This window comes from Heterodontus francisci, chromosome 1 (assembly GCF_036365525.1).
Source record: "Heterodontus francisci isolate sHetFra1 chromosome 1, sHetFra1.hap1, whole genome shotgun sequence".
Taxonomy (NCBI): Eukaryota; Metazoa; Chordata; class Chondrichthyes; order Heterodontiformes; family Heterodontidae; genus Heterodontus; species Heterodontus francisci.
In genome coordinates this window covers 265171162-265198289 of record NC_090371.1, presented here as the reverse complement: position 1 = coordinate 265198289, position 27128 = coordinate 265171162, and the positions used below count along the sequence as shown (strand labels likewise).

General features: G+C 43.1%; 1 protein-coding gene across 8 annotated transcripts in view; it reads right to left on the bottom strand.

Moving 5' to 3' along the window:
• Nucleotides 1–27128, bottom strand: part of sclt1 (sodium channel and clathrin linker 1) — a 140424-nt gene that overhangs the window by 37970 nt on the left and 75326 nt on the right. For all 8 annotated transcript variants that reach the window (XM_068043969.1, XM_068043930.1, XM_068043921.1 and 5 more), the window contains 5 exons: nucleotides 26067–26141; nucleotides 17873–18018; nucleotides 15762–15954; nucleotides 9287–9483; nucleotides 3351–3429 (listed from right to left, as the gene is read on the bottom strand). In XM_068043969.1, coding sequence (XP_067900070.1) covers nucleotides 3351–3429; nucleotides 9287–9483; nucleotides 15762–15954; nucleotides 17873–18018; nucleotides 26067–26141 — 690 coding nt within the window. The remainder of the gene's footprint in view (nucleotides 1–3350; nucleotides 3430–9286; nucleotides 9484–15761; nucleotides 15955–17872; nucleotides 18019–26066; nucleotides 26142–27128) is intronic.

Genomic DNA, 27128 nt, shown 5'->3' with positions numbered 1-27128 from the left:
GTCCCACCTGTCCCAGAACTGGTCCCAATGCCTCAAAAAGCTGATGCCCTCCATCCTACACCAATTCTCCAGCCACGTTTTCAATCGATCAATCCTCCTATTCCTCACTATGCTCACTAGCACGTGGCACGGGGAGTAATCCTGAGATTTACTGCTTTTGAGGTCCTGCTTTTTCTTTCCTATCTCCCTACAATCGGTTTTCAGGACCTCATCCCTCTTCCTACCTATGTCATTGGTACCAATGTGGACCATGACCTCTGGCTGTTCACCCTCCCCCAGAAGGATGTCCTGCAGCCGCTCAGTGACATCCTTGACCCTGGCACCAGGCAGGCAACACACCATCCTGAAGTCATGTTTACTGCCACAGAAATGCCTGTCTTATCCCGACTATCGAATTCCCTATCCCTATTGCTCTTCCACTCTTCTTCCTTCCCTCTTGTGGTGCCACGGACTTTGTTCTCACCAGTATCCAAAATGGAAACTCGATTAGCAAGCAGGATAGACTCAGGGGACTCCTGCACTACCTGCCTGGTTCTCTTAGACTGCCTGGTGGTCACCCATTCTCGCTCTGCCTGCATGCTCCTAACCTGCTGGGTGGCCATCTCCTTAAACATGCTATCCACATAGCGCTCAGCCTTGTGGATGCACAACAGTAACTCCAGCCGTCGCCCGAGTTCCGAAACTCGGAGCTCAAGCTTCTGCAGCCGGTGACACTTCCTGCAGATCTGTTCATCTAGGACACATAGTGCATCCATGACTTCCCACATACTACAGGATGTACATTCCACTTGGCTGAGAGGACCAGCCATATCGTAACTTTAAAAACTATTTATTACAATTAGAATACGTAGAATAACTTACCAGTTACTCACCAATCAACTTCTTCCCCTGTACCGAAGGTGGCGATGAGCTGCTGTTAGGAAGGGAGTTCCAGGTTTTTGACCCAGCGACAGTGCAGGAAAGGCAATATAGTTCCAAGTCAGGATCATGTGTGATTTGGAGGGGAACTCACAGGTGGTGCTGTTCCCATGCAACTGACATCCTTACTCTTCTAGGTAATAGAGGTCGCAGGTTTGGAAGGTGCTGTTGAAGGAGTTTTGGCAAGTGGCTGCAATGCATTTGAAGATGGTACACACTGCTGCACTGTGCGTTGGTTGTGGCGGCAGTGAATATTTAAGGTGGTGGACGGGGTACCAATCAAGCAAACTGCTTTGTCCTGGATGGTGTCGAGCTTCTCAAGTGTTGTTGGAGCTGCACTCATCCAGGCAAGTGGAGAGTTTTCCATCACAATGAATTCTTGCTTTAGGGGCGGGAAACAGGAACCGAACTCGCTGCCGGGATGGTGTGGGGTTGTGGGCAGTCACTCGTTGGGATTTTGACCAGGGGGACCCTTTAATTGGCACGGAAACAGGTTTCCTGTCCAATTAAGGGTGGCAGGTGGGCTCTCGAAACTGGAGGGCCAGAGTTAGCTGCAGTAAAGGGTAAATAACTGAGAGGGTGCTTCAACATGGAAGCACCCTCTCATCGACTTTAATAACAATGAAAAAATAGAAAAAGCAGCCAGGCCACCACTGTGGTGGAAGGAGGCAGCAGGGGTGGGGTGGTGGTATCCCTCTACAGGGCAGTCTTTGGATGCTCTGCAACCAGGCAGGCAGGGAGGGCCATTATGCTTTCCTGGAGTGTTGGCACCCTGGCCTGCCACTGGGAGCCACACTCCAGACAGCTGAACTGCCTCCGTCGCATCAGGAAACTGGAAGCCGACTGGAAAATCCCTGTCAGCTCCTTTACTTACCGTTAACTAGACTCTTAATAAGCCTAATTGGCAGCCTTGCAGGGCACTGTACCAGCCTCTCCCAAAATGGTTGGTGGCGCCAACTGTGTCAGGAAACCAGCATGCCAGCTGCCGCAAGCATTTTGAGGCCCCATCCACCTCTGTTCCTGACTTTGGCGAGGCCCGAAGATCCTGTCCTTTGTTTTCCTTTTACCTATCATAATATCACTCATCTCACTTTCAACCACTTCAGGATTCTCCTCCTCTCCAAAATTCTTCTCTTTAGTAAAAACTGATGCAAAGTACTTTTTTTTATTATTCGTTCATGGGATGTGGGCATCGCTGGCTAGGCCAGCATTTATTGCCCATCCCTAATTGCCCTTGAGAAGGTGGTGGTGAGCTGCCTTATTCAATGTCTCTGCCACATTTTGATCATCAGTAAATTGACAATGCTCTCCTTTCAGTTTTCTTTTTATCACCACTGCATGAAATAGATTCAGGAATTAGTTTAAGATATGGTGCAGAAGGTTCACTGCAGGAGAATTCTTCATCATATGCTGAAGAGAAAAGACTAATGAACATCAGTTATTCTGTGGTGAACTGAAGTTGATTATGAATCGTTGAAGCTCTAATTCAGCTGACCAATGCTTCCCTTGGTAGGATTTAAAGTCCTACAACTCTGTTTTTACTTTGTCCAGCCCCAATCACCACTCACCCTCAAACTTTAGCCACCACAAAACTTCAAGCCATTTTTGACCCTAATGATTCAGGTCTGAGGCTGAAAATATTAACTTCATTTCACGTTAACTTAAGTTTTCCAAAAGCGTGAGTTCAGAAAATAGTCAATTATGATTAAAAAGAGTGAAAACATTTGAGTATTTTAGGAATTGAGGGCTGAGTCCCTTCTGTTCTGCAGAAGGAGAATCAATTTGAATAAATCTGAACATCTGTCTGCAGTAACTGGCTCATCATCTATCAAACACTTGCATGGACAAACCATGTGAAAAAGTTTTAATCCCGATTTACACCATCAGGTTCATATCCAGTATTAAAGTGGTATGGACATCCGTCTTACAGAAGAGTCAATCATTTAATCCATGCCATGTGTATATATGAAATGAAAATTACAACTCAGTTTTAGATCTGTCGATTTCATGCTTTTTCATACTTTTCAACTGTAAATAATCACATGGCACAAGTTCAATACTGTTATATGACCTATATTTTCAATGCAATGAGCAAACGAAGGATTGAATAAGGATACAGTCAATAGTTAAGTAATTTATATAGCATACACTGTAAAATGGATTATAAATGTTTGACAAATCACGATAAAATTTGATTTTGAAAAGCATTTTGTTCCTTTATTTTCAGAGGACATTAAAACCACATGGGCAACATATATTTAAATTTACCATATATACTGAGAGGCAATTAACCAGTACAGCCATGGCTTTAGTACGTGGAAAGCTAAAAAATGCAATCACCACTTCTAACTCCAGGTGCCTCGATGATAATGCAAAATAAATATACTAAAGGTTACAGCTATGTTTGAGACCATGGAGAGCAATTATCTCACCTCTGTTATTTTCTCATGTGTAATCTCCAGCTGGGAAACCAACTCCTGGGAGTGCTGTTTCTGTCGGGTTAGCTCAGCCCTGTCAGAAATGAGGAAGAAAGATTGACGCAGAGCTTCATTTGGGAGTTATTTATTTCAGTAATGTGCTTATTTCCAGCATGGTTAGACTACTATTTGCGGTTGCAATGACTATTACCCACTGCACTTGGAAAGAGTCAAGTAAAATCATTTGAAATGTTAGACTTCTCACAGATTAAAAAAAAATTCAGCCATATGGCCAGGTTAACATTTTTATTTTCAGCTGGCTAACCACCCAATAGTGGGTAGCTAATTAAGTGCCACTTAGGGAAAAATTGGTGACATCGCTAGGATGGTCCCAGCAGCAGATGGGCCCCCTGCTGAAGCTGACGCCCGCCAGGCCTCCTTTAATTCCCAACCTCCACTGCCACGGGTGCCAGAGAGCCATAGCTGCTGCCTCATGCCATCCTGTGAAGGGGTTCCCCCTCCACAATGATGGCCTGGCGCCATGGCATAATCATTTAAAAAATCTCAAGAGGGCGCCCCCATCTTGAAATGCCCTCACAGTCTCCAACCTCTCCTGGAGGGGCTGCTGGCTGCCCATAGGATTGGGCACTCCGACTGGCCCTCCCGTCTGTGGAGCCTGCCCACTGTCTCTAATTAGATGGGGCTCCCTTAGGCTACCTGTTAATTGGTCGTCTCTGGTGTTATGACAGTGCTTCTATATTTTTTGTTAAGTTTTTTTTGAGGACTCATGCATTTTAGAATTATGGACATTATAATATTTGGGAAAACTGAAAAGGATTCCATTGATATTTTTTCACTGGGGTCTTCGGAAAGTTTTTTGGATTTGGAAACAACCCTTACTGGAAGTCAACTGTCTTTGGATAAATATCCAGCAAGGGCTTTTTGACTTGGAGAAGATGTTTACAGAGAAGTGATAGATCAAGATTTATAGGGGTCAGGAGGCTTGACTCTTGAGATTTTTTTCTGGTTTCACTTTGGACAATGTGTTGGGGTGGGAACTGTTTTGAAGGCAGTTGGAGAAAACCAGCCAAGAGAGCAGTCACCATCAACACCCTCTTCCATCCCTTTGAAAAACCTGCCAGCTTTTCCATCTCTTTGAGAAGCTCTTAGAAGTAAGTGTAAGAAATAGAGAAATTGTTGCTGCATTCCTCCTGAAAAACCTGCCAGAAACCCCTGTTGTAGCGTTTCTCCTGGAAAACCTTCCAAATTAATCTTCAATGTCACCTGAAAAGAACTGTTCAAGAAAGTACCCAGTGTCAGCAGTCTACGCATATTTGGTACACCAAACCAAAAAAGGATTACTGATATCTTACCATATCCTCTTTTTTTCTTCAAGAATTAGCAAGTATTTGGCCAAAGTTTTTGTTTTGGTCTTTTTTTTTTGTAACAGAGCTCTAAAGAAAAACTCTCTATTTTTCAGTTAACCAGTGTGTGTGTGTGAGTGAGAGAGAGCGCCGCTAAGGTAAAAGGGAACTTTCATATTTCACTCTGTGTGTTAATACTTTGCTTCGTTATTGGTTATGTCTTGTTTTATAATAAACTTATAATTTTGTTGTTTATTAAAGAAACCTGGTTGGTGTATTTTATTCTGGGATAAAAATAGAGTCCATGATTGAGCGTATGGGTAACTGGGTACATAATTAAACATATGTTGTGACCTGTGGAGAAGTGGAACTAGAAATAAAGTACAGTCCTCCCGCCTCGGTTCTAACACTGGGAAGATCACCTAAGTGGGCAGGACTCAAGCACCATTGAGGTCGGGACCCACATATGGTCCCGACGCCCGAGAATATTCTATGCAGAGAAGATTCCACCCATTGAATCTCAATGCAAAAGTGCACTTAGCAAGGGGACTGCTCATAGCCCATCTTACTAGGCGACTATATCAGAGTTAATTACTCAAATTCACATCTTCAAGTAAATTCAGTAAATGTTCTGATTACATGCTATTGTATTTGACAAATAGGTGGGTGGGTATTATAGTAAAATATTGAGGTTATATTCCACACTGCAAGCAAGTTCCTATTTAGATGTAAGCACAAAAGAACTGACACTGAAGTGTGCTTTCGGTTGCCTGCTACTCTAATTTTCCACATTGCTCTCACACTGATCTGTGTCCTTGGCCTCTGCAGTGTTCCACTGAAGCTCAACGCAAGCTCGAGGAACAACATCTTTCAATTAGGTAGGTTGAAGCGTTCCAGACTGTAATCCCTGCCCCCATTTTCTTTACATGTTTCAGTCTTACTCTCGTTTTTCTTTTGTTTTTGCTTTCAGATGTTCGCTGTTCATCATTCTGTCATTTACACCTCCTCCGGAAACATCGGGCTCAATTTGACCAGCCCCTCAACATTGGGGATCGTGGGGGGCCATAAAATACTTGTGGGAGAGGCCCGTCACAACCCATGACGGCGAGAAAGCCCTGCCGCATATTACCGGCAGTGGTGAGACCTTGGTGCGGCCCCCCTGCCGGGGCCTTCATTTAAATATTAAAATTCATTAAAATGAAATGCAGATTAACTGACCTGGTCACGGCAGCCGTCCCACGCCGATTTTATGGCCACCAGCCACAACTCGGGCGCCTTCGGAACTCCATGCGGAGCTCCGAGGCGAGACACTGGTAGGGAGGGGGGAGGACTGCAAATTTCTGGGCAGGAAAAACACTTTTTATTGGCTGTGGGGAAGGGGTTGAAAGGAAAATGTTACAAGGTTGGGGGGGGGGGGATGCTCGCAATGTCAATAAAGTTTATTCAGGGTTTGTGGCCGTAAAACAGACATGGGGAGGGGGGGGGGTGTTGAAATGGCCTCCAGGTTTCAATAACATTTTTTAAATGAAGTGTAAACGAATTCCCTTTTAAATATTAAAATTTCATCTAAGGGCTCGAAGCCCTCTAAAAATGGCGCTGGCATGGTGGTGCCGGACACCATTGCCAACTCTATGTCAACAGGGGTGGCCGCTCCGTCCTTTCCATTTAAATGAGCCCCCTGGTGAAATATCACGGGGGCTTGGCGGCAGTACTCCCGTATCAGATGGCTGCCGACTTCACAGCGCACTGCCATGGAGCATGGCGTGCGGATAAAATTCAGCCCATCATTTGTTTCTTTATTTGTCCCATTACCATCTCTTTGGTCCTACACCATCAACTCTTTTGTCATTTAATTTCTCCTGTCCTCCACCCTATCACAGACCTTCCCCTTAGTTCTTTTCCACCCTCCCCCATTTCACCTGCTTAAAACCTATTCCATTTCTAACTTTTCCCAGGTCTGATGAAAAGCTTTTGACCGGAAATGTCAACTCTGGTGGCGGTGGGGTCTTGACATTTGGAAAAAGCGATGCCAAGATCCCCACATCACCTCTTCTCTGGCAGGATCGCCGAATTTAGGCCAATCAGGCACATAAGTGGAAGCGGCGGGCCTTCCACAAGATCAAGGACCTCATCTCTGGATATCCCATCCTTGGAGAGCTGCCAGCCAATCAGAAGCTGGCAGCTGCGGAGGCAGTGGCTGCTACTGGGGGAAGCACCTACAGGAGGCAGAGAAGCGTCGCTGGACCCAGGCCTCAGGTAGGTTAGGACAGGAGGGGTCTCACGGGGTGGGGGTTGCAGGGGACGGGGTGGGGAGGGGGTCAGCAACAAGGGCAGGTGGGTGGCTCTCATTGGGGCCCCCCCTTCCTAATTCCAGATCCCTTGTTCAGGCCTTCCTGCCTCGGTCTAAATTTTAGCGGAGGCAGGGTGGTGGCGGGAACTCCCGCCATCACCATCCCACCCAATTTTATGCTTTCCCCGCCTCCAAACCTGCCGTGGGGGAAGAATATAAAATGCCTCCCCCATTTCTCTCTCAACACCTGTTGCTTAACCTGAGTATTTTCAGCATTTTCTGTTTTTATTTCAGATTTCCATCATCTTCAGAATTTTGCTTTTGTATTGCCCGCTCATTCTGACAGGTCAGGTTTACATAATTGGCAAATGACCGATCAGTCACCTGCCTTACACATTTGTGCACCACCACCATTCTTATGGCGGTGGATAGCAAGGCATCTTTGTGTTCCACTCTCGAGAGATCTGACTCAACCATGAGGAGATCCTGGATATGTCTCCGGCAGAAGCCTGGAAGGTCGGAGAGGTAAAGGACTGCTCAGGTCGGGAAAAAGAACCCGACCTGAACCCAACCGAACCACAGTGGGCCCGAGCCCGACCTGCTCCAATTTCACCCTGAGCCCGACCCCATTCAGCCCGAGCTAAGCCCGACCCGACCATCCCTTTACTTTCCTTCCGACTGGGAAGCTCCACGAAGCTGCAGCGCATGCGTGATGACATCATAGAGACATCACTCGCTCACTGCGCAGACTCAGTTTCATCCCGGACTCCCAGCTCAGATAAGTTTTTTATTTTTAATACTTACTGGCAGAGCACTCAACCGTGTGGGTCCAGCCCGACCCGGACTCGGCCCGACCAGACCCGTGCCCGAAAGCCGGACCCAGAAGAGGGGCCCAACCCGACCCCGACCCATGTCGTCGGGTTCGGGTCGGGTAGCAAGCCTTTAACCAGAGGCAATAAGTTGAGGGCAGTGGTCACTTTGACAGCCACTGTTAACATGTGGCCCCCCAGGTCCAGCAGGGAGCAACTTTTTCTAGAAAGCTGCAGATGTCTGCTACCACCTGACACAACAACCCGAGCCTCCGGAAACACTGCTGTTCAGTCAGACCAGCGAAGCTCAGCCTCTGCCTGTACACCCTGTCATGGGTAGTGAGCTGCATCCCTCTGCTGCTTCCTCTCTGATGGCCAGTTGCACTTCTGTCAACAGTAGGCTGTTGCTACTGATGATAGTAATGCTCCTCATCTGAGGTTCACTCTAAGGCAGCCAAGGTGCCAGCCATCCTGATTTGATTCAGAAAACCTCCAAAGTGTAGAAAATAAACTCTGCGGAAGTACCGCGAGCATACCCATTTCCCATTAGTGTAAGAAAGCAGCTCTGCTTTCGGAGTATTTGTTGGAGTATTTGCATGACTTTTAATCAGTCCCATCAATTTCCATTGTGCCCTCACCTTGGTTTTAATGGGGAGTTTCAGGAAGCCCAGGAAATGGGTGGATGCACCATTAAATTTAAAAGTCTGTTGTAATATCGCTTCAATTGAGTGATTAGCAGATGTTAATGGGTAATCTCCCTCTCCCAAGGAGAGTTGTGTGCAACCAGCCTAACATGCAAGAGTTAAATGCAGAAGACGGCGGGTCGCATTTTTGCCAACTTTTAACACCCTCACCCACACCTAAACTCATGTACTCCTCCATGTTAAATTTGAGACTATGGATGAACATATGTTACAAACCTACTTAAAAATGCAAGCATTAAAAAGTTGCAAACACTTACAAAATTATGGGACACACAAAATAGATTTTAAAAATGTTACAGATTTATTTACATGATTTCTTATTATTCGCCACAATCCCCATTTCTGCAAAATTTATCTTAAAGTCCTAGGTCAGGGGTTCTCAACCTTTTGCTTCTGAAGCCCTGCCTCCCATGTTATAAAAGTTCCACAGACCTGTTTCTGGTGTTTGGCAGGGGATTGTTGCTCAGGTGAAGGGCATGGGCACCAGACAAGGATCAGATGAGGGGTGTAGAGACTTGTTGCAGCTGCGAGCCTTCTTGCGCTTGTGTAAGCGGCGAAGCTTGGTTACTGGATGTTGGTTGAATCAGAGTCAAGCGCAGGCTTAAAAATTCATTATAGAACGAGAAAGAACGAGAAAGAGCGAGAGAGAGAAGCATAGGCAAATTGCGCAAGGCCTGCATTCTACGGCTATTTTGACAGACCCCTTGAAACCTTTTCGCAGATCCCTCGGGGATCCCAGACCCCTGGTTGAGAACCCCTGCCCTAGACAGCACAGTTCACTTACTTCAGTTTGATTTGTTTACTCTCAAAGGCTTCAGTTAGTCTCCTGGCTTCATCTCTCCACCGACTGGTTGCTTTCTGCTGTGCCGTTAATAAACGTTTCAGCTCACTGGTTGAATTCCGACTGGTATCCTCTAGTTCTCTTAGCTGGATTTGAAATCCATGTTCCTTCAGGGAGAACTCATGTTCTAGGGTTGCTACCTAAATGAAGTAAAACTCAGGGGCTGTTAATAAGGTTTACTCTAATTTTGCTTGTATACAAATACCTTGTTGTGCATGATATTCATTACTACATTTAAGACAAGCGCCCCAATTTCTTTCCCCAGCTTAAGTCAGGGGATAGGCTTTCTGCAAGTGACCACAGTTGATCATGACTTAATCTGACAGTTTTTGTGTGTAATATTCTGAGCGGGTTGAGACCCAAGAATCTGGACTCGCTCCAAATAGGGCCTGGCAAGTTGCAGCAGCAGTAGTTGCTGGTGAAGGTAAGGTTTATTGGCTGCTTCCAAATACAACCAGCCTACAGTATATCCTCATTGCACCCGCAACCCATCAAAAATATATAACTTACCTTTTTGGAGGTCTCAAGAGGTTACTACGTTACTGCCTGTTCCTGGAGATTCTCCAAGCTAAAGAGGTAGCCCTAAAGTCTCTAACGTCCTGTTTCATTGGATGATCCTCTTTTTATCTTGCAATATCATTCTCCTGTCATTTAAATTCAATTCACATTCCTTTTTCATTTCAAGTAGGAGATTCTCGCCCAAGCCAGGGTTACCCAGGAAATGCATATCAAATGTGAAATAGTGGAGGACTACTCAGTTTATGGGTCACCATCCTGTTTTTCCTCTGCCTACAGATCTAGAAACTGGTGCACATAGAGTACTAGGTGGAAGAAATGCATCTCCTCGAAGCCATACATACTACATTAGAGTACACAATTCAAAGACTTGCACATGTCACCTGTAGCAGGAGAACGATATAGTGCACAATGAGTAAGTTACCCATGCCGATTTGCTCAAATGTAATAAAAGGTCTGCATCATAAACCCACAAAAGCCCAAGCAAAATGCTCATCTTCTTTTATAAACCTACCAAAATGAGGAAATAGTAGCTGCCAAAAAAAACAAACGAAACTGCTCAATTTTTCATGCCAGATGACAAGGAAGAGAGAGAGACGGGTCAGAGAGAAATAGACATAGGATAAAGAGTGAGAAAGGTAGAGCGAGATAGATAGAGAAATAGGATACAGACAGACAGACAAAGATAAGTTAGAGAGAAATAGATAGGATAGAGAGAGAGAGATAGGTTAGAGAGAAATAGAAATAGGATAGTGAGAAAGGTAGAAAGAGATAGGGCAGAGAGACACAGAGAGAGGATAAAGAGAGATAAGAATTAGGATAGAGAGATAAAGAGAGAGATTATTGTACCATGCAGTTTTTAACAAGGGTCTTTTAGAATTTGTTTTTTGTAATGGCAACAAATTGCATCAGGAGATGATGAAGGACAAAAGTCCAGGGATGGTTCAGTGTCAAATGCACCATGAGGTGCGGCGTAAAGCCATTACAGCAGAAATGTTGGTACATCCTAATTCAACAGATTTCAGCTGCAGTACTGGAAGGGAGGGGTTGTTAGAATTTAGCTACTTTCCCTGTAACAGGATGGAAACCATCCAATTAAAAAGTATTTCCCTCCAAACCCCAAAGATTTAGAAAAATACGTTAACTTGTCCTGTTCTCTTTATTGATCAGAAGATCAGAAGAAATAGGAAAGGGAATAGGCCATTCGGCCCCTCAAACCTGTTTCGCCATTCAATAAGATCATGACTGATCTGATTGTGACCTTAAGTCCACTTTTCTGCCAGACCCCCATAACTCTTGACATCCTTGTAAATCAAAAATCTGTTATGACCCAGCCTTTTAATATATTCAATGAACCAGCCTCTGTGGGGAAGAAAATTTCAAAGATTAACAACCATCTGAAAGAAGAAATTCCTGTGTGATGGAATATAAGTATATTAGGCTTAATTAAGCAGAATTTGGAAATAGTGTATTATGCCTTTTAGAGTTAGAGATTGAATGGATGGTCAGTTTTTAGAACTCACTGACATTCTCCTTTAAGAAGGTAGAGTTAGAAAATGTCAAGGTCCCTGTTATGAACAAGTTGGGAAATCCATTTGTGTCTCTGTTGTCAGGGGCTTGGAAGATAAACACACACATTGAAATATCCTGTCAGTAAGAGGTAGCAACAAACTGAATTGGTTTGTGGGTTTGTGCAGACAGGTCGGCTCCAGAGGTTGCTTTAAGGTACCATAAAAAAGGCAATTATAGATAATAAAATAAATGAAAATGGACTTACAGGAACAAGAGGTCAATTAAACACAACTATAAACATTTTGACCAGATAAAAGCTCACAACTTCAAAAAACAGGAGATTTCCAGTAAAACATTAAGTGGAGAGTTAGTTCATGATACTACCAAATATGGATTTTGAAAGCAAGAAAAACACACACAGAAAGGTAGCACCTATATGCTAAGAGGTCATATGCCACCTTAGAAATAGTATAAACATTAAAGGTTCTGAAGCAAACACTTAGAAGTGTTGAATTCCTCAAACAATACTTCTCACCCCATGCCTTATTTGGGGGATTTAAGGCAAAAGTTTACTTCAAATTTTGATGGATATTCTGAATACTCCAAGATATTTTGCTATAACATTAGCAAGATTAAACTTTTAGATTCTATGTTCGAAATAATATGTGCTACATCTCTCAGTAATATTTGATATTGTGATATACTTAGCCACTTAAGAAGTTTATTGCATGTTAAATTCTTTAATAAATATATAAAAGTTAATAAATCGTCTCATGTAGTATTCTGTATACAACTACAAGAACCCCCTCTCTGTGTCTCTAAGTGGAGAGATACATAGAAGCATAGAAAATAGGAGGAGTAGGCCATTTGGCCCTTCGAACCTTCTCCGCCATTCATTATGATCATGGCTGATCATCCAACTCAGTAGCCTGTTCCGGCTTTCGCCCCATACCCTTTGATCTCTTTAGACCCAAGAGCTATATCTAACTCCTTTTTGAAAACATTCAATGTTTTGGCCTCAACTGCTTTATGTGGTCCTTAGACTATGACCCCTGGTTCTGTACTCCCCCACCATTGGGAACATCCTTCCTGCATCCACCCCGTCAAGTCCTGTTAGAATTTTATAGGTTTCTATGAGATCCCCCTCACTCTTCTGAACGCCAGCGAATATAATCCTAACCGACTCAATCTCTCCTCATATGTCAGTCCCGCCATCCCAGGAATCAGTCTGGTAAACCTTTGCTGTACTCCCTCTATAGCAAGAACATCCTTCCTCAGATAAGGAGACCAAAACTAACTGCACACAATATTCCAGGTGTGACCTCACCAAGGCCCTGTATAATTGCAGCAAGACATCCCTGCTCCTGTACTCGAATCCTCTTGCTATGAAGGCCAACATACTATTTGCCTTTTTTACCGCCTGTTGCACATGCATGCTTACCATCAGCGACTGGTGTACGAGAACACCCAGGTCTCGCTGCATATTCCCTTCTCTCAGTTTATAACCATTCAGATAATAATCTGCCTTCCTGTTTTTGCTACCAAAGTGGATAACCTCACATTTATCCACATTATACTGCATTAGCCCACTCACTCAACTTGTCCAAATCACCCAGAAGCCTCTCTGCATCCTCCTCACAACTCACCCTACCACCCAGTTTTGTCTCATCTGCAAATTTGGACATATCACATTTTGTTCCCTCATCTAAATCATTAATGTATATTGTGAATAGCTGGGGTCCTAGCATCGATCCCTGCAGTACCCCACTGGTCACTGTCTGCCATTCTGAAAAAGACCCATTTATCCCTACTCTTTGTTTCCTGTCTGCCAACCAATTTTCTATCCATCGCAATACACTACCCCCAATCCCATGCGCTTTAATTTTACATGCTAATCTCTTATGTGGGACTTTGTCGAAAGCCTTCTGAAAGTCCGAATATACCACATCCACTGGCTCGCCCTCATCAACTCTACTAGTTACATCCTCCAAGAATTCTAGATTTGTCAAGCATGACTTCCCTTTCGTAAACCCAAGCTGACTCTGTCCGATTCTACCACTGTTTTCCAAGTGCTCTGCTATAAAATCTTTGATAATGGACTCTAGAATTTTCACCACTATCGACCTCAGGCTGACTGGTCTATAATTCCCTGCTTTCTCTCTACCTCCCTTTTTAAAATAGTGGGGTTACATTAGCTACCCTCCAAGCTATAGAAACTGTTCCAGAGTCTATAGAATCTTGGAAGATGACCACCAATGCACCCACTATTTCTCGGGCCACTTCCTTAAGTACTCTGGGATGCATACCATCAGGCCCTGGGGATTTATCGGCCTTCAATCCCATCAATTTCCCCAACACCATTTCTCTACTAATACTGATTTCTTTCAGTTCCTCTCTCTCACTAAGTCCTGTGTTCCCCAATATTTCTGGTATGATATTTGTGTCCTCCTTTGTGAAGACAGATAATATTGAAGACAGTTCTCAGACCCTTATAATAACTGGGACATTTATGACGTAGCCATAATTATTAAAATAGGCTATCCGAAAGATGGTAATATTGTCCTTTTTCCTCAACCGAAGATTCCCCCCCATTGTGGTTGGCAGGGCCCTCAACCGTGTCCGGCCCATTTCCTGCACCTCTACCCTCACCCCTTCCTCTCCCTCCCAGAACTGCGACAGGGTTCCCCTTGTCCTCACATTCCCCCCACCAGCCTCCAGATCCAAAGGATCATGCTCTGCCACACCCAGCGTGATGCCACTACCAAACGCATCTTCCCCTCCCTTCCCCTGTCAGCATTCCAAAGTGATTGTTCCCTCCGCGACACCCTCGTCCACTCCTCTATTCCCCCCATCACCTCGTCCCCATCCCACGGCACCTTCCCCTGCAATCGCAGAAGGTGTAATACCTGCCCATTTACCTCCTCTCTCCTCACTATCCAAGGCCCCAAACACTCCTTTCAGGTGAAGCAGCGATTTACTTGTATTTCTTTCAATTTAGTATACTGTATTCGCTGCTCACAATATGGTCTCCTCTACACTGGGGAGGCCAAACGCAGATTGGGTGACCGCTTTGCAGAACACCTCCGCTCAGTCCGCAAGCATGACCCTGAGCTTCCGGTTGCTGGCCATTTCAACACCACCCCCCACCTCCCACCCTCATGCTCACATCTCTGTCCTGGGATTGCTGCAGTGTTCCAGTGAACATCAACGCAAGCTCGAGGAACAGCATCTCATTTACCGATTAGGCACGCTACAGCCTGCCGGACTGAATATTAAATTCAATCATTTCAGAGCATGACGGGCCCCCCCTTTTTATGTTTAGTTATTTTTTCTTTTTTTATTTGGTTATCTTATTTTAGTTTGATTAGTTTGTTTCTACTGTGTCTACCCACTGTCTGTTTTTTAAAAAAAAATTATGTTTGTGCTTGGTGTGCTTTGTGCTTCAGTCAATTCACACCTTCTCTGTACTAACGCTTTGTCTTTCAGCACACCATTAACATACCGCTTGCCTTTGCTCCATGACCTTCTGGTCAGTTATTCTGTGACCATGTCCTATCAACACCTTCTCTTTTGTTATCACTTGCTCCACCCCTACTTTACTTGCTTAAAACCTTCTACATTTCTAATATTTGTCAGTTCTGAAGAAGGGTCACTGACCTGAAACGTTAACTCTGCTTCTCTCTCCACAGATGCTGTCAGACCTGCTGAGTATTTCTTGTTTTTATTTCAGATCTCCAGCATCTGCAGTATTTTGCTTTTATTATATTGGTAATATTGTCTGTTGGTTTTCTTTCTTTGAGGGAAAGCTAGTACAATTCTTTGGACCCAAATAAGTGTCTGGGAGTTTGTCTGGTTTGAACTTAATTAAAGGAGATTCATAGGGATATACTCTTGATTTGGTTTAGTCCCTTTAAGGGGTTAAAGTCATACATCACTTCATCTCCTCACCTCTGTCTTAAATGGGAGCCCCCTTATTTTTAAAACTATGCCCCCTAGTTCTAGATTCTCCCACGAGGGGAAACATCCTCTCAGCTTCAACCCTGTCAAGCCCCCTCAGAATCTTATATGTTTCAATAAGGTCCTCTCATTCTTTTAAACTCGAGTATAAGCCCAACCTGCTCAACCTTTCTCATAAGACAACCCTTTCATCCGAGCAATCAGCCTGGTGAACCTTCTCTGAACTACTTCCAATGCAAGAATATCCCTTTTTAAGTAAGGAGCCCAAAACTGAGAAAAGATTGAGCAGGTTGGGCCTATACTTATTGGAGGTTAGAAGAAGAATGAGAGATGATCTTATTGCACACTGACTTGCTGTCTCAAACCAGAATTTTCTATTTATATTTCAGATTCCAGCATTTGCAGTTTTTTCCCTTCTTTTATAGTTTCATACCTGCTGCCTTGCTTTTCTTTTTATGTCCAGATCAACTTTCTTCAGTTCTTCCATCTCTTTACGAAGTTGCTCACTTTCTTTCTGTAATTTTAGTCGTTCATCACTGACCATGTCACAGTCTCCACGAACAGAGTCTAGAGTACTTTGCAGTTTCTGAATCATTTCTTGGCAACGGGACATTTCCTCCTCATAACTACAAAATGAACAAAATAGAAAAAGTCACAACAGACATAATTGGCCATATTCCCTGTGGGTATCTACTGACGTGGAATGTAAATTAATAGTTTTTTTGTCAGTGACCATTTTTAAAACTCTATCCTTCTTTCCTGAGCTAAAACAATTCTCTGGATGCCACTGAGCCATAGAGGCTTCACAGTCAAAACCAATCTTATTCTTACCTAACATTAGCACATGTACAGTTCAAACACAAATCACAGGACAGTGCTTAGAAGTGGGAACCCGGTTCATTTTCCCCTTTCTAATCTTTTTACATAGAATTGCATAGAACATAGAGCACAGAAAGAGGCCATTAGGCTCAACTAGTCTATGCTGATTTTTATACTCCACATGAGTCTCCTCCCATTCCATCCACATCATCTCTTTGGGGCACTGAAGTCAATTGTTTCAATTCTTTTTACTGCTCCAAACTGAGATCAGTTAACTCAGCCCAGAAAATTGAACCTGGGATCTTCCTGGTCTGTACGGCTTAGTTACAGGCTGTTTATTTCTTTTAAATTAGCAGACATTGGAGAAGTCATAAGAATGTCTTTATAATTCTGCATATTTTATGTACTTGTTCCCACAACTATTTGTAACAAATATTAAGTGTGCTTATGTACATCATAGATAATTTAATGAAATGTTTATATATTAATTGCAAACAAATAAGTGCAGTCAAAAATTTACAGAGTCTTAAATATATTAATTTTGTTGGCAGGTTTATGATCGGGTCAGCCATGTCCAAGAGATAATTCAAGTTGTGGTCCAAATGTAAGTGAAAACTCATCCGATAAACTGCAGCACAGCTTAAATCTTAGGATTCGCCTTTGATAGGACAGACATAGAGCAACCTTTCAAATTTAGTAACAAATAGTCACTTCCACACCATCATTAATCCCAAGGATCAATAAAATTTTCACCAAAAACTGAATTTTAAAGAGGGCCAAAATGTAGTCAAGGATGAAACTGCTTTAAAAGCAAAATAGTATTGTGTGAAACTAACTGCAGAAGCAATTTTGCTTATAATAATGCAAAAATAGCATTAACTATTCTTACTCTAATGTGCTACACCAATGCATAGCGCTATGGAATGGTGGGCACAGGTTCAGTTCCTCAGGCTGCTGAGCTAATCTCAATCATGTTGCAATGGAGCAACACAACCCAATGGAATGGGTAAAGAACATAGCAAAAGTTGTCCCAGGTGGCTTACAAACACCACTTAATTGCAGATTTAGGAGTGCATTGCCAAAGACTGGGAAAGCTCTTGGATGAGTTATTGGAACTTTCTCAGTGCAAGACCACTTTAACAAGGTAATGCTACAACTATGTATTATGTGATTGGTAGATACTTATAATGCAGAGACATCAGAAACAGAGAAATGTAGTAAGCCATGAAATTGAGTATTGCTGAAAACAGAGACATTTTGTCGAAGCTTTTCATACCTGCACTCATCAGGACAATTCACAATAATGCCAATGTAAGGGAAAGCAACAAATTTATACTGTATGAGAAGTGAGTGCTGATTGGTTGGCAAGTGGACTCTGATTGGTAGAGGCGTTGCCATGGAGAATGCACCAGTTTATGGTGACTGACAGTTAACTGCCAGGTTTTGGTTGAAATTTAAACCAGGTAGCTTGACTCAGATTGGTCAAGGCATTGCCCTGAGGAATAAACCAGCGAAGGGCTGTCATTTATTTTGTTGCACTCTCTTCTCATACAATATAAATTTGTTGCTTTCCCTTACATTGGCATTCTTGTGAATTGTCCTGAGGAGTCCAAGTATGAAAAGCTTCGACAAAATGTCTGTTTTCAGCAATACTTAAGTTCTGTACTACCAAAGCCATGAAACTTTGTGTTGCAACATAAATGCCAAAGGAAGAAACATTCTTACTTCATCTCAAGTTTCCGGATTTTGTTTTGTGCTGCTTGTAGACTAATCTGGAGGTCATCTTTTGAACGTTCTGCATTCAGACATCGCTGGTGCAGTTCATCGATTTTTCTGTGATCGTCTTCAGTGCCAGTGCCATTGCGATAAAGCTGAAACAGAATTTTTAATGTGGGAACTTCAAGTCTGCTATTCAACTTGGGATGTTGGGGAAAAAGCCAAAATACTTAAAACAAATTGGCGAAAATCATTCCCTTCAGAAAGCAAGTGGCCAATGAATATGATGGAAAGGAGTTCAAATGTTATGACCACCTATAATTGACTGAACTTTTGAAAAATATGAGAAAGAGTAATTCCACATACAAATAATATTACTGTTATTCTTTCCACAAGGGAAAACATTTGATACATTGTTCCTTTCAGAATATTGGATCCTAGTCAGTGATGAAAATGATTTAACCACTGCTGAATGTTAAAACTTCAAAGAGCGCTATATGAAGCATTCTTGGCATGTGTTTGGTTAAAACAATAAAATGGATTGCATTAAAAAGCATACAAAAAAATGAGGTTGAGATCCCAAGATGTCTCAGTGAGTTTATACATGAAGTAGCTGAGTCATTCAGATCAGGTACAATACAATCCTTGATCAATACTGACTTCACTGATCTCAGATAAGGCACTGACAAGAGGTGCTACAACTGCCTTTAGTGATGGGGGTTCAGGTGAGCAAAGAGGAAGAACAAACAAAAGAACTGGGTCCCTGCTGCTGATTGCTATCTAGTGACCTCTGCTGCAAGGGTGTACGTCTGTGTGCGTACATATATACACATCAGGCCTACGCCAGTCAGACTGAGTTGACATGCTTCTGTGGTTGAACAACTTCTGGAAACTCACTGATAGGGCTCACACGTGCACTTGTGCAGAGACCCAAAGATACCTGTGGAACCCGAGCAAGGAGTCAATGCCTTCAGGGCATCAAACAAATTTCTAAATATAAATTTGATTTCACTAACAGACCCATGACTCTCTGCATGAAGTGTTTTTTCCATTAAGTGTGGAACATCTGTTATTCCTTAAATTACTATTTTATGGATTTCTAACTCTCAGATTCCTAACATTTCTTGCTGCTGGCCACATATTGATCAGCATGTGCCTTTGTTACTATTAGATATGTTCTAGTCCTTTGTGTTTCTTACGGTCAGTTCCAACTTGATCACTGTAATTCTGTGTTTTTACACTAATTGCCCATTGACAATTATCCTTGTCCTGTGGTTTTCACCAATGGTAGCTCACTGATTGATTGATCTTGTATTGCAAACCATGAGCATGGACCCACAGAAGGAAACAACTGGATCTGAACAGTGAGAAACCTCAGGGTCAGAATAATTAGTGTGTTAATTGTAGGAGGAAAGGGAAGGGTGATAATTAAAGGTTTTTTTTTAAAGCTTGCTGCAGAACAATTAACAAAAAATCAACTCAATTATTTAAACTTTGTGTACTGCAGAAAGTATATCGAAGAAAAACAAGCTAGCCTCCAGAAGCATTCGAAGTCCTCAATGTTGTTCACGTCCCTGCCAGTGGCAACAGCATTCAAGTTTTTCAAAAACAGGAAATGAGTATGCATGAATACAACTCTTTTTTTTTGAATAAATGTCAATCAATTTCAGTGTCTTCCTCCTGACCCTAAAATGTTCACAGGCAATCTACATTCTTGCCCCCTTGAAAGCACTCATTTGGTTAGAAATCATTCATGCATAAAAGAAAGTTTACTGCATTCTATTTCTTTCTAACAAATTTCCAGTGAGAAAAGTTACTTGTAAGCTTGTTAAAATCTACAGCTGATCAGTAGCCAGAAGTCCATATTTATGGATGCACAGGACTTAAATGTAAAAGGCATTTTCAATAAGACCATTAAGGTGAAAAGTTAGAACTCACATACAAAATAATATGTGGTACATGGCTTGCAGTAGCATCATGGTCCAAATCAGTTCTAAGAACAGCGAATGAAAGCACTCATCACACTATTAAGCAAACAGTATTTCATTGCTTCAGATACAGCTCTAAAATAAGATACAAATCACTGAGGATTTGCATAATGTAACCACAAATTAAAGCCTGCAAGCCACACTAGAATTACTAGAAACTGACTAGACTCCAATGGCAAACTTGCACAGAACCTATCTGAAAATTAGGTTCTTTTTATATAATTTGTTCTTGGGATGCGGGCAATGCTAGCAAGGCCATGGTTATTGTCCATCTCTGACAAGACTGAATGGAAGCCCTTCCTGGTGATGAAGGTGGCTGGCTGATCCATTGGAGCCTTGATGGCCACAAGCGTGCAATATATCACACCTTGCACCCGGGAAAATCCAGCAATGGCTCCGAATCCAATGACCCACTCGGCCTGACTGTCAGGGTCAGACAGGTAGCTCACATACTCACCGGTTCATCTTGAACAGGGCATTGGTCACCTCCTTGATGCAGTGGTGGGCTACTGCCTGTGAAACCTCACACATGTCCCCAGTGGATCCTTGAAATGATTCAGATGTGTAAAAGTTTAGTGCCATTCTGATCATCAGGGCCACTGGCACAGGGTAACCCCCGAATCCCTTAGGTTGCAACTCATCCTGCAGGAAGGCGCATAAGTTGGTGACAGCCTCCCTGGAGAGGCGTAGTCTTCGTTGACAATGCCACTCGGACATTTGGAAGCAGCTGTTTAGAGTTCGCTCTCTGGCGCGGGAGAGCCCTTCTTGGCATGGCTGGCTGCTGATGCTCTCGTCATGGAGCTTCATAGGCAGGCGCAGCTGCCTCTTGGCCCTCCCTCCATTGGATGCACCGCATCATGCCACAGGGGTCCAAAAATACAGGGTTTATGAGACCCATGCCAGGTGACTAGCGGGCCTACAGAGCACTGTCGATGCAGAGACGACCCTGTCTTGGCAAATGAGATTTTTCTACATCTCCCAGCAGACTCCCTGATGGTCCTCAGTGCCCACCCTTGCTGATAGCTGACCCTCTCATTTAGCAGTATGGGCAACTAAACATCTCACCCAATAGTTTGGTCACCCGATAGCGTCACTCAAACCCAAGCCCACCCCCTTGTAGAACACCTAAAACATAAACCACCACACCCCCCCACCCTTGCAGAGCATCCGAGACCCCGACCCCAGAGCGCACAGCACTGCAGGCCAACAATGGCCTACACACTTCACTTTTTCCGATGCGGTGCAGGATATGGCTGCCTACCTATCACAGCACTGAAACCTCGCCTCCCACCGTCCACTTAATCTCCATTGAATCGCCATGAATTAGATACAAAGGTGTTAAAAGTAAGTGATCAGCAATTCTGCCTTGGTGGTTTCCCCCGCTGACTAAATCCGGAACGGATGCCACAATGTCGAATTTCCGGGCAGATGCTTCCGACGCAATTGTCTGTCCGCCCATGCCACTATTCTCGCTCCAAGAGGCCACACTAAATTCAGCCCACAGTGTGCAGGCAATGAAGAAGTTGGCTGTTGAGTCCAGTGGCCAAGGTACCGTTCAAACCAAATGCTGTGCCCTGGATGGCACTGAGCTTCTTGAGTGTTGTTGTGGATGCAACCATCCATGAGCGGTGAGTATTTCATCACACTTCCATGCCTTTGTTTCCTCCACTCAACTATTCCAATGCTCTACTAACCAGCCTCCCCATTCTGTAAACTTGAGCTCATCCAAATCTCTGCTGCCCTATCCTGACACCAAGTCCCATTCATTCATCACCCCTGTGCACGCTGACCTACACTGACTCCCAGTCCAGAAACCCCTTATTTTAAAATTCTCACCACTGTGTTCAAATCCTTCTATGCCTTACCCCTCCCTACCTCTGTAACCTCCTATAGCCTACAACCCTCCGAGATCTCTGCGTCCTCCAATTTCGGTGTCTTGCGTACCCCCTTATTCCATCGCCACACTATTGCTAACCATGCCTTCAACTGCCTTGGCTCCAAGTTCTGGAATTCCCTCCCTAAACATCTCTACCTCTCAGTAATCCTTTAAGGTGTTCCTTAAAGCCTACCTTTTTGGCCAAGATTTTGGTCACATGTCCTAATGTCTCATTCTTTGGCTTGATGTTTAATTTTGTTTGATAATGCTCCTGTGAAATACCTTGGGATGTTTTACGACTTAAAAGATGCTTAAATAATGAAAATTGTTGGTATTGTTGACTTAGTCTTGTAGATGGTGAGAGGTCTTGAACAGTCAGATGAGCCACTCATCACAGAATTACCAGTCTCAGCCCTTTTCTTGGAACTTTGGGGTTGCTATGCGCTGTAGGCTAGTATGGGCTGCAAAATGACCAGAGGAGATGTGAATTGAGTTGAATACTGCACAATCATTAGAAAGCAGCCCCACTCTTGACGTTATGATGGAGGGAAGTTTATTGGTGAAGCAGCTGAAGATGGGTGGGCTGAGGAGGTTTACGAAGAACTTGTAAATCCTGAACTATCCTCATCATTATCAGCTAAGAGTCTAGCTATTGGGGGATTTAACTTTTAATTCCCCATTGACCAGTTTTGCAAAAGTTCTTAGATGCCATAATAGATCTCATGCTGCCTTGATGTCATAGAGAGATACAGTACCGAAACAGGCCCTTTGGCCCACCGAGTCCGTGCTGACCATCAACCACCCATTTTATACTAATCCTACATTAATCCCACTTTCCCTCAATTCCCCTATCACCTACCTACACTAGGGGAAATTTTTTTTTTTTTTTTTTTACAATGGCCAATTTACCTATCAACCTGCAAGTCTTTGGCATGTGGGAGGAAAACAGAGCACCCTGAGGTAACCCACACTGTCACAGGGAGAACTTGCAAACTCTGCACAGGTAGTACCCAGAATCGAACCCGGGTCGCTGGAGCTGTGAGGCTGCGGTGCTAACCACTGCACCACTGTGCCCAGGAGGCTGCTCCCATATTTCCTCCGGCTTTCAGCTCTTGTAATCATGTGTGGCCCAAGGCTGTGTTTCTGATGGTTCTGACAGAACCTGTACTGAGAAGATTATTGGTGAGTATGAACTGCTTAACAATACTGATGACTTCTTCCAACACTTCACTGATGATTGAAAGGAACCTGGTAGGGCAATAATTGCCCAGGTTACATGTTTCCTGTTTTTTGTGGTTAGAATACACCTGTCAGGTAAATGCCAGTGTCTCAGCTGTACTGGAATAACGTGGTTAGGAGAGCAGGTAGCTCTGGTGCACAGGTCATCAGCACACAGATGTTAGACTTAAGTCTGTGGTGGCCCTCTCCCCTCTGAGTTAGAAGATTGTGGGTTCAAGTCCCACTCCAGAAATTTGAACAAATAATCTAGAATGACAGTCCAGTGCAGTACTGAGGGAGTGCTGCACTGTTGGAGGTGCTATCATTTGGTTGAGACATTAAACTGAGGCCCCATCTGTCCTCTCAGGGAGACATAAAAGATTCCATGGCAGAATTCATAGTACAGTGGAGTTCTCCCCGGTGTCCTGGCCAATAATTATCCCTCAACCGACAACACTAATACAGATTATCTGCTTATTATCCCATTGCTGTTTGTGGGACCTTAGTGTGTGTAAATTGGCTGCCACTTTTCCTACATTACAACAGTGACTACACATCAAAAAGTACTTAATTGGCCGCAAAATGCTTGGGACATCATGAGGTTACTGCTGGGACGTTGTCAGGACCTATCGCCTTTGCTGTGTTCACTGCACTTAGCTATTTCTTAAAGTTACAAAGAATGAACCAAGTGGACACCGGCACTTATCATGGTGGAGATCTTCAGATGAGGCCTGGTAGGATCATCTATACGGTAATTTCAGCTGAAGATTCTTGTAAACACTTCTTGCACTCATGTTCTGGGATCTGCCATGGTCAAGGTGGGAGATGTTCATATAGTTGCCTGGTTGACTGTTACTATTCTCGATTTGATGTGAGATGACTAGAGAGATTTAATCCGATTTGTTGGTTGTGGTCCAAATACATTTCACAACAACCTATTTCCGCTTTGGCAACTTGTACTGAGAAAATGGATGGAATCACAAGGTGCCGGAGGGGGGTGGGTCATGGGTGCTAGTAGATGCTATATATAAGGAATAATAATGGGTACTAGAAGTGATTTAGACAACAATTTCACAAAGGTGACAAACAGTTTAATAATAGTGATCTGAAATCTGAGAAAGATAAAAACAGACAGAATGAAGGAGGCCAGGAAAGGAAAATGCACAAATAAGGAGATATAGATGCCAAGACATTAAGTGATGGATGGGGGTGGGATGGGTGGAGAAAGACAGAGAGTGAGAGATAGAGAGAGAGAGAAAGTAAGAGAGAGAGAGAGTGAGGTGAGAAAGAGAGAGAGGTGAGAGAGAGAGAACAAGAGAGAGGTGTGAGAGGGAGAACGAGAGAGAGAGGTGAGAGGGAGAACGAGAGAGAGAGAGAGAGAGAGAGAGAACGAGAGAGAGAGAGAGAAAGAGAGAACGAGAGAGAGAGAGAGAGAGAGAACGAGAGAGAGAACGAGAGAGAGAACGAGAGAGAGAGAGAGAACGAGAACACAGAGGCAATGAGAGGCCAGAAAAAAACACATAAAAAGAGAGGGGGCCAGGAACAAAACAGAGCAATGTAAGTTTGTAGAAGTTATTTGAGGTCTGCATTGCTGCTTTATGGGATTCACACTGAAAATTAATGATGACAATAATGTGGGCTGCAAGTCAGACTAATAACTCATGGTTAATAATGATAGAAACATGCAGTGAGTATAGAGTGTATAGCATAGAAACAGGCTATTGGCCCAACTGGTCTTTGCCGGCGTTTATGCTCCACACAAACCTCCTTCCACTACTCTTCATCTAACACTATCAGCATATTCTTCTGTTCCTTTATCCTTCAAGTGCTTATCTAGCTTCCCCTGAAAGGGCATCTTTACTATTTGTTTCAACTACTCCTTGTAGTAGCGTGGTCCACCTTCTTACCTCTCTTTGGGTGAAGAAGCTTCTCCTGAATTCCCCTTCAGATTTATCAGTGACTATCTTAGATTTATGACTTCTAGGTTTGGACTCCCTCACAAGTGGAAATATTTTTCTAAATATACCCTATCAAACCCTTTCATTATCTTAAAGACCTCTACCAGGTCACCCCAGAGCTTTTCCTTTTCTAGAGGAAAATAAAAGAGTCCCAACCCATTTGGCCTCAGTTTTTGGTTTAATTCTTGTGAATCTCTTTTGCACATTCCTTAATGCCTCTTTATAGTTTTCATAATATGGAGACCGAAACAGCATATAGTATTCCAAGTGTGATATAACCAAGGGTTGATACAAGTTTAACTTAGCTTCTTTGCTTTTCAGTTCTATCCCTCTCGAAATGAACTCCAGTGATTTTTTTTAAATAGCCTTATTAACCTGTGTCACTACTTTTAATGATCTGTGTATATGTATTCCTAGATCCCTTTGCTCCTCTAACCCATTCATCCTCTTATTATCCAAGCAAATATGGCAGACATTTAAAAAAAATTTTTTTTTTAAATTTAGAGATACAGCACTGAAACAGACCCTTCGGCCCACCGAGTCTGTGCCGACCAACAACCACCCATTTATACTAATCCTACATTAATCCCATATTCCCTACTACATCTCCACCATTCTCCTACCACCTACCTACACTAGGGGCAATTTACAATGGCCAATTTACCTATCAACCTGCAAGTCTTTGGCTGTGGGAGGAAACCGGAGCACTCGGCGGAAACCCACGCAGTCACAGGGAGAACATGCAAACTCCGTACAGGCAGTACCCAGAACTGAACCCGGGTCACTAGAGCTGTGAGGCTGCAGTGCTAACCACTGCGCCACTGTGCTGCCCTCATCTTACAAGAGGACATCACAGGAACACAAGATAAAAAAATGCAAAAATATTCAATATATAATATACACTCGGTATACACTCCCAAATATGCAAGCTGTTATCCATATTGGAGAAACAGACAATAAATGTCACTTTAGTGTAGTCAAGACAAAATTACTGTCAAAGAGTACACATGACTTGCAAGTTCCACTCTAAGCACCTACCTTATAAACACAGTCAGATCTATTACCAGTAAAGAGAGAAACTGAGATTGGAAAAGAAAGCATTGCACGTGTGCACAAATCAAGAATTCATTTAATAAAACTTATTGCACTCTGATATGTTTTACCTTTTCAAGTTCCTCTTCCACAGCTCGCTTCTCCCTTATGGCCCTTTCAATCTGACCTTGTTTATCACCACAGTTCTATTAGAAGAATATACAATTTAGTAAAAATATGTAATTGGTGAGGAAATAAAGCCTGCTTTTTTAGAGAACATCAGTTTGTGGTGCACATCATGGTCACATGATGCACCTTATCCAAGGCTCACTCTTATTATTGAACACCAAAAATAAACGGTGACTAGACAATGCTAACTTTGAATATTTATCTTGTCTGAGTTGGTCAGTCTTGGCTGGCTCATCAGTGAGTATTTTCTTCTCAAATCATTAAGCATGCCCAGTGGCGGGCTAACAAAGGAGCATCACCAATGGGAATCTGTGGCAATGTTTAGGGTTTTATAACATTATATGAACATAACATTTTGAAGAGAAACCCAAAATAGCTTGAACTTGATAATAGCCAAAAGCAGATACTTCCTAATTATTTTAATCCTTAAAACACAATATAAATGATTTCCTGCAGTAATACTGCACAAAGAGTATTAATAGCCTAAAATGCTGCCAAGCTATCTCATCACTTGTGCAATATATAATTTTATTTCCCAATAACAAAAATAAACTATGACACACTCAGAACTACAGGGGATCTTTTTACAAGGGACATCATCCCAGTGATCATTGGTTGAGAGTCTATTTAAATTAGTACTTATAGGTTTTTCTGTAATGGAACAACCACTTCCATAACATTGCCTAACCCTCCTACCTAAGCCAATCTGCCCCTGAAACCTCCAGATTTAACAATTCCAATGCTTTCCTAGTCGGCACCTGTACATTTCAGCTCATTCAGAAATTTCCTGCCCATATCCTCTCCTGCACTGCCTCACTCACCAATGCTGGTGCCCTTGCTGATTGACATTGATTCTTAGCCCCCACTGTTTCAAATGTAAAATGTTCTTCATTTATAAATTCCTCCATGGCCTCAAATTTAAAATCTTGTTCTCCATATTTAAATCCCTTTAAGGCTCAGATTTAAAACGCACTTTTACATATTTAAATTCCTCCACGGCCTAA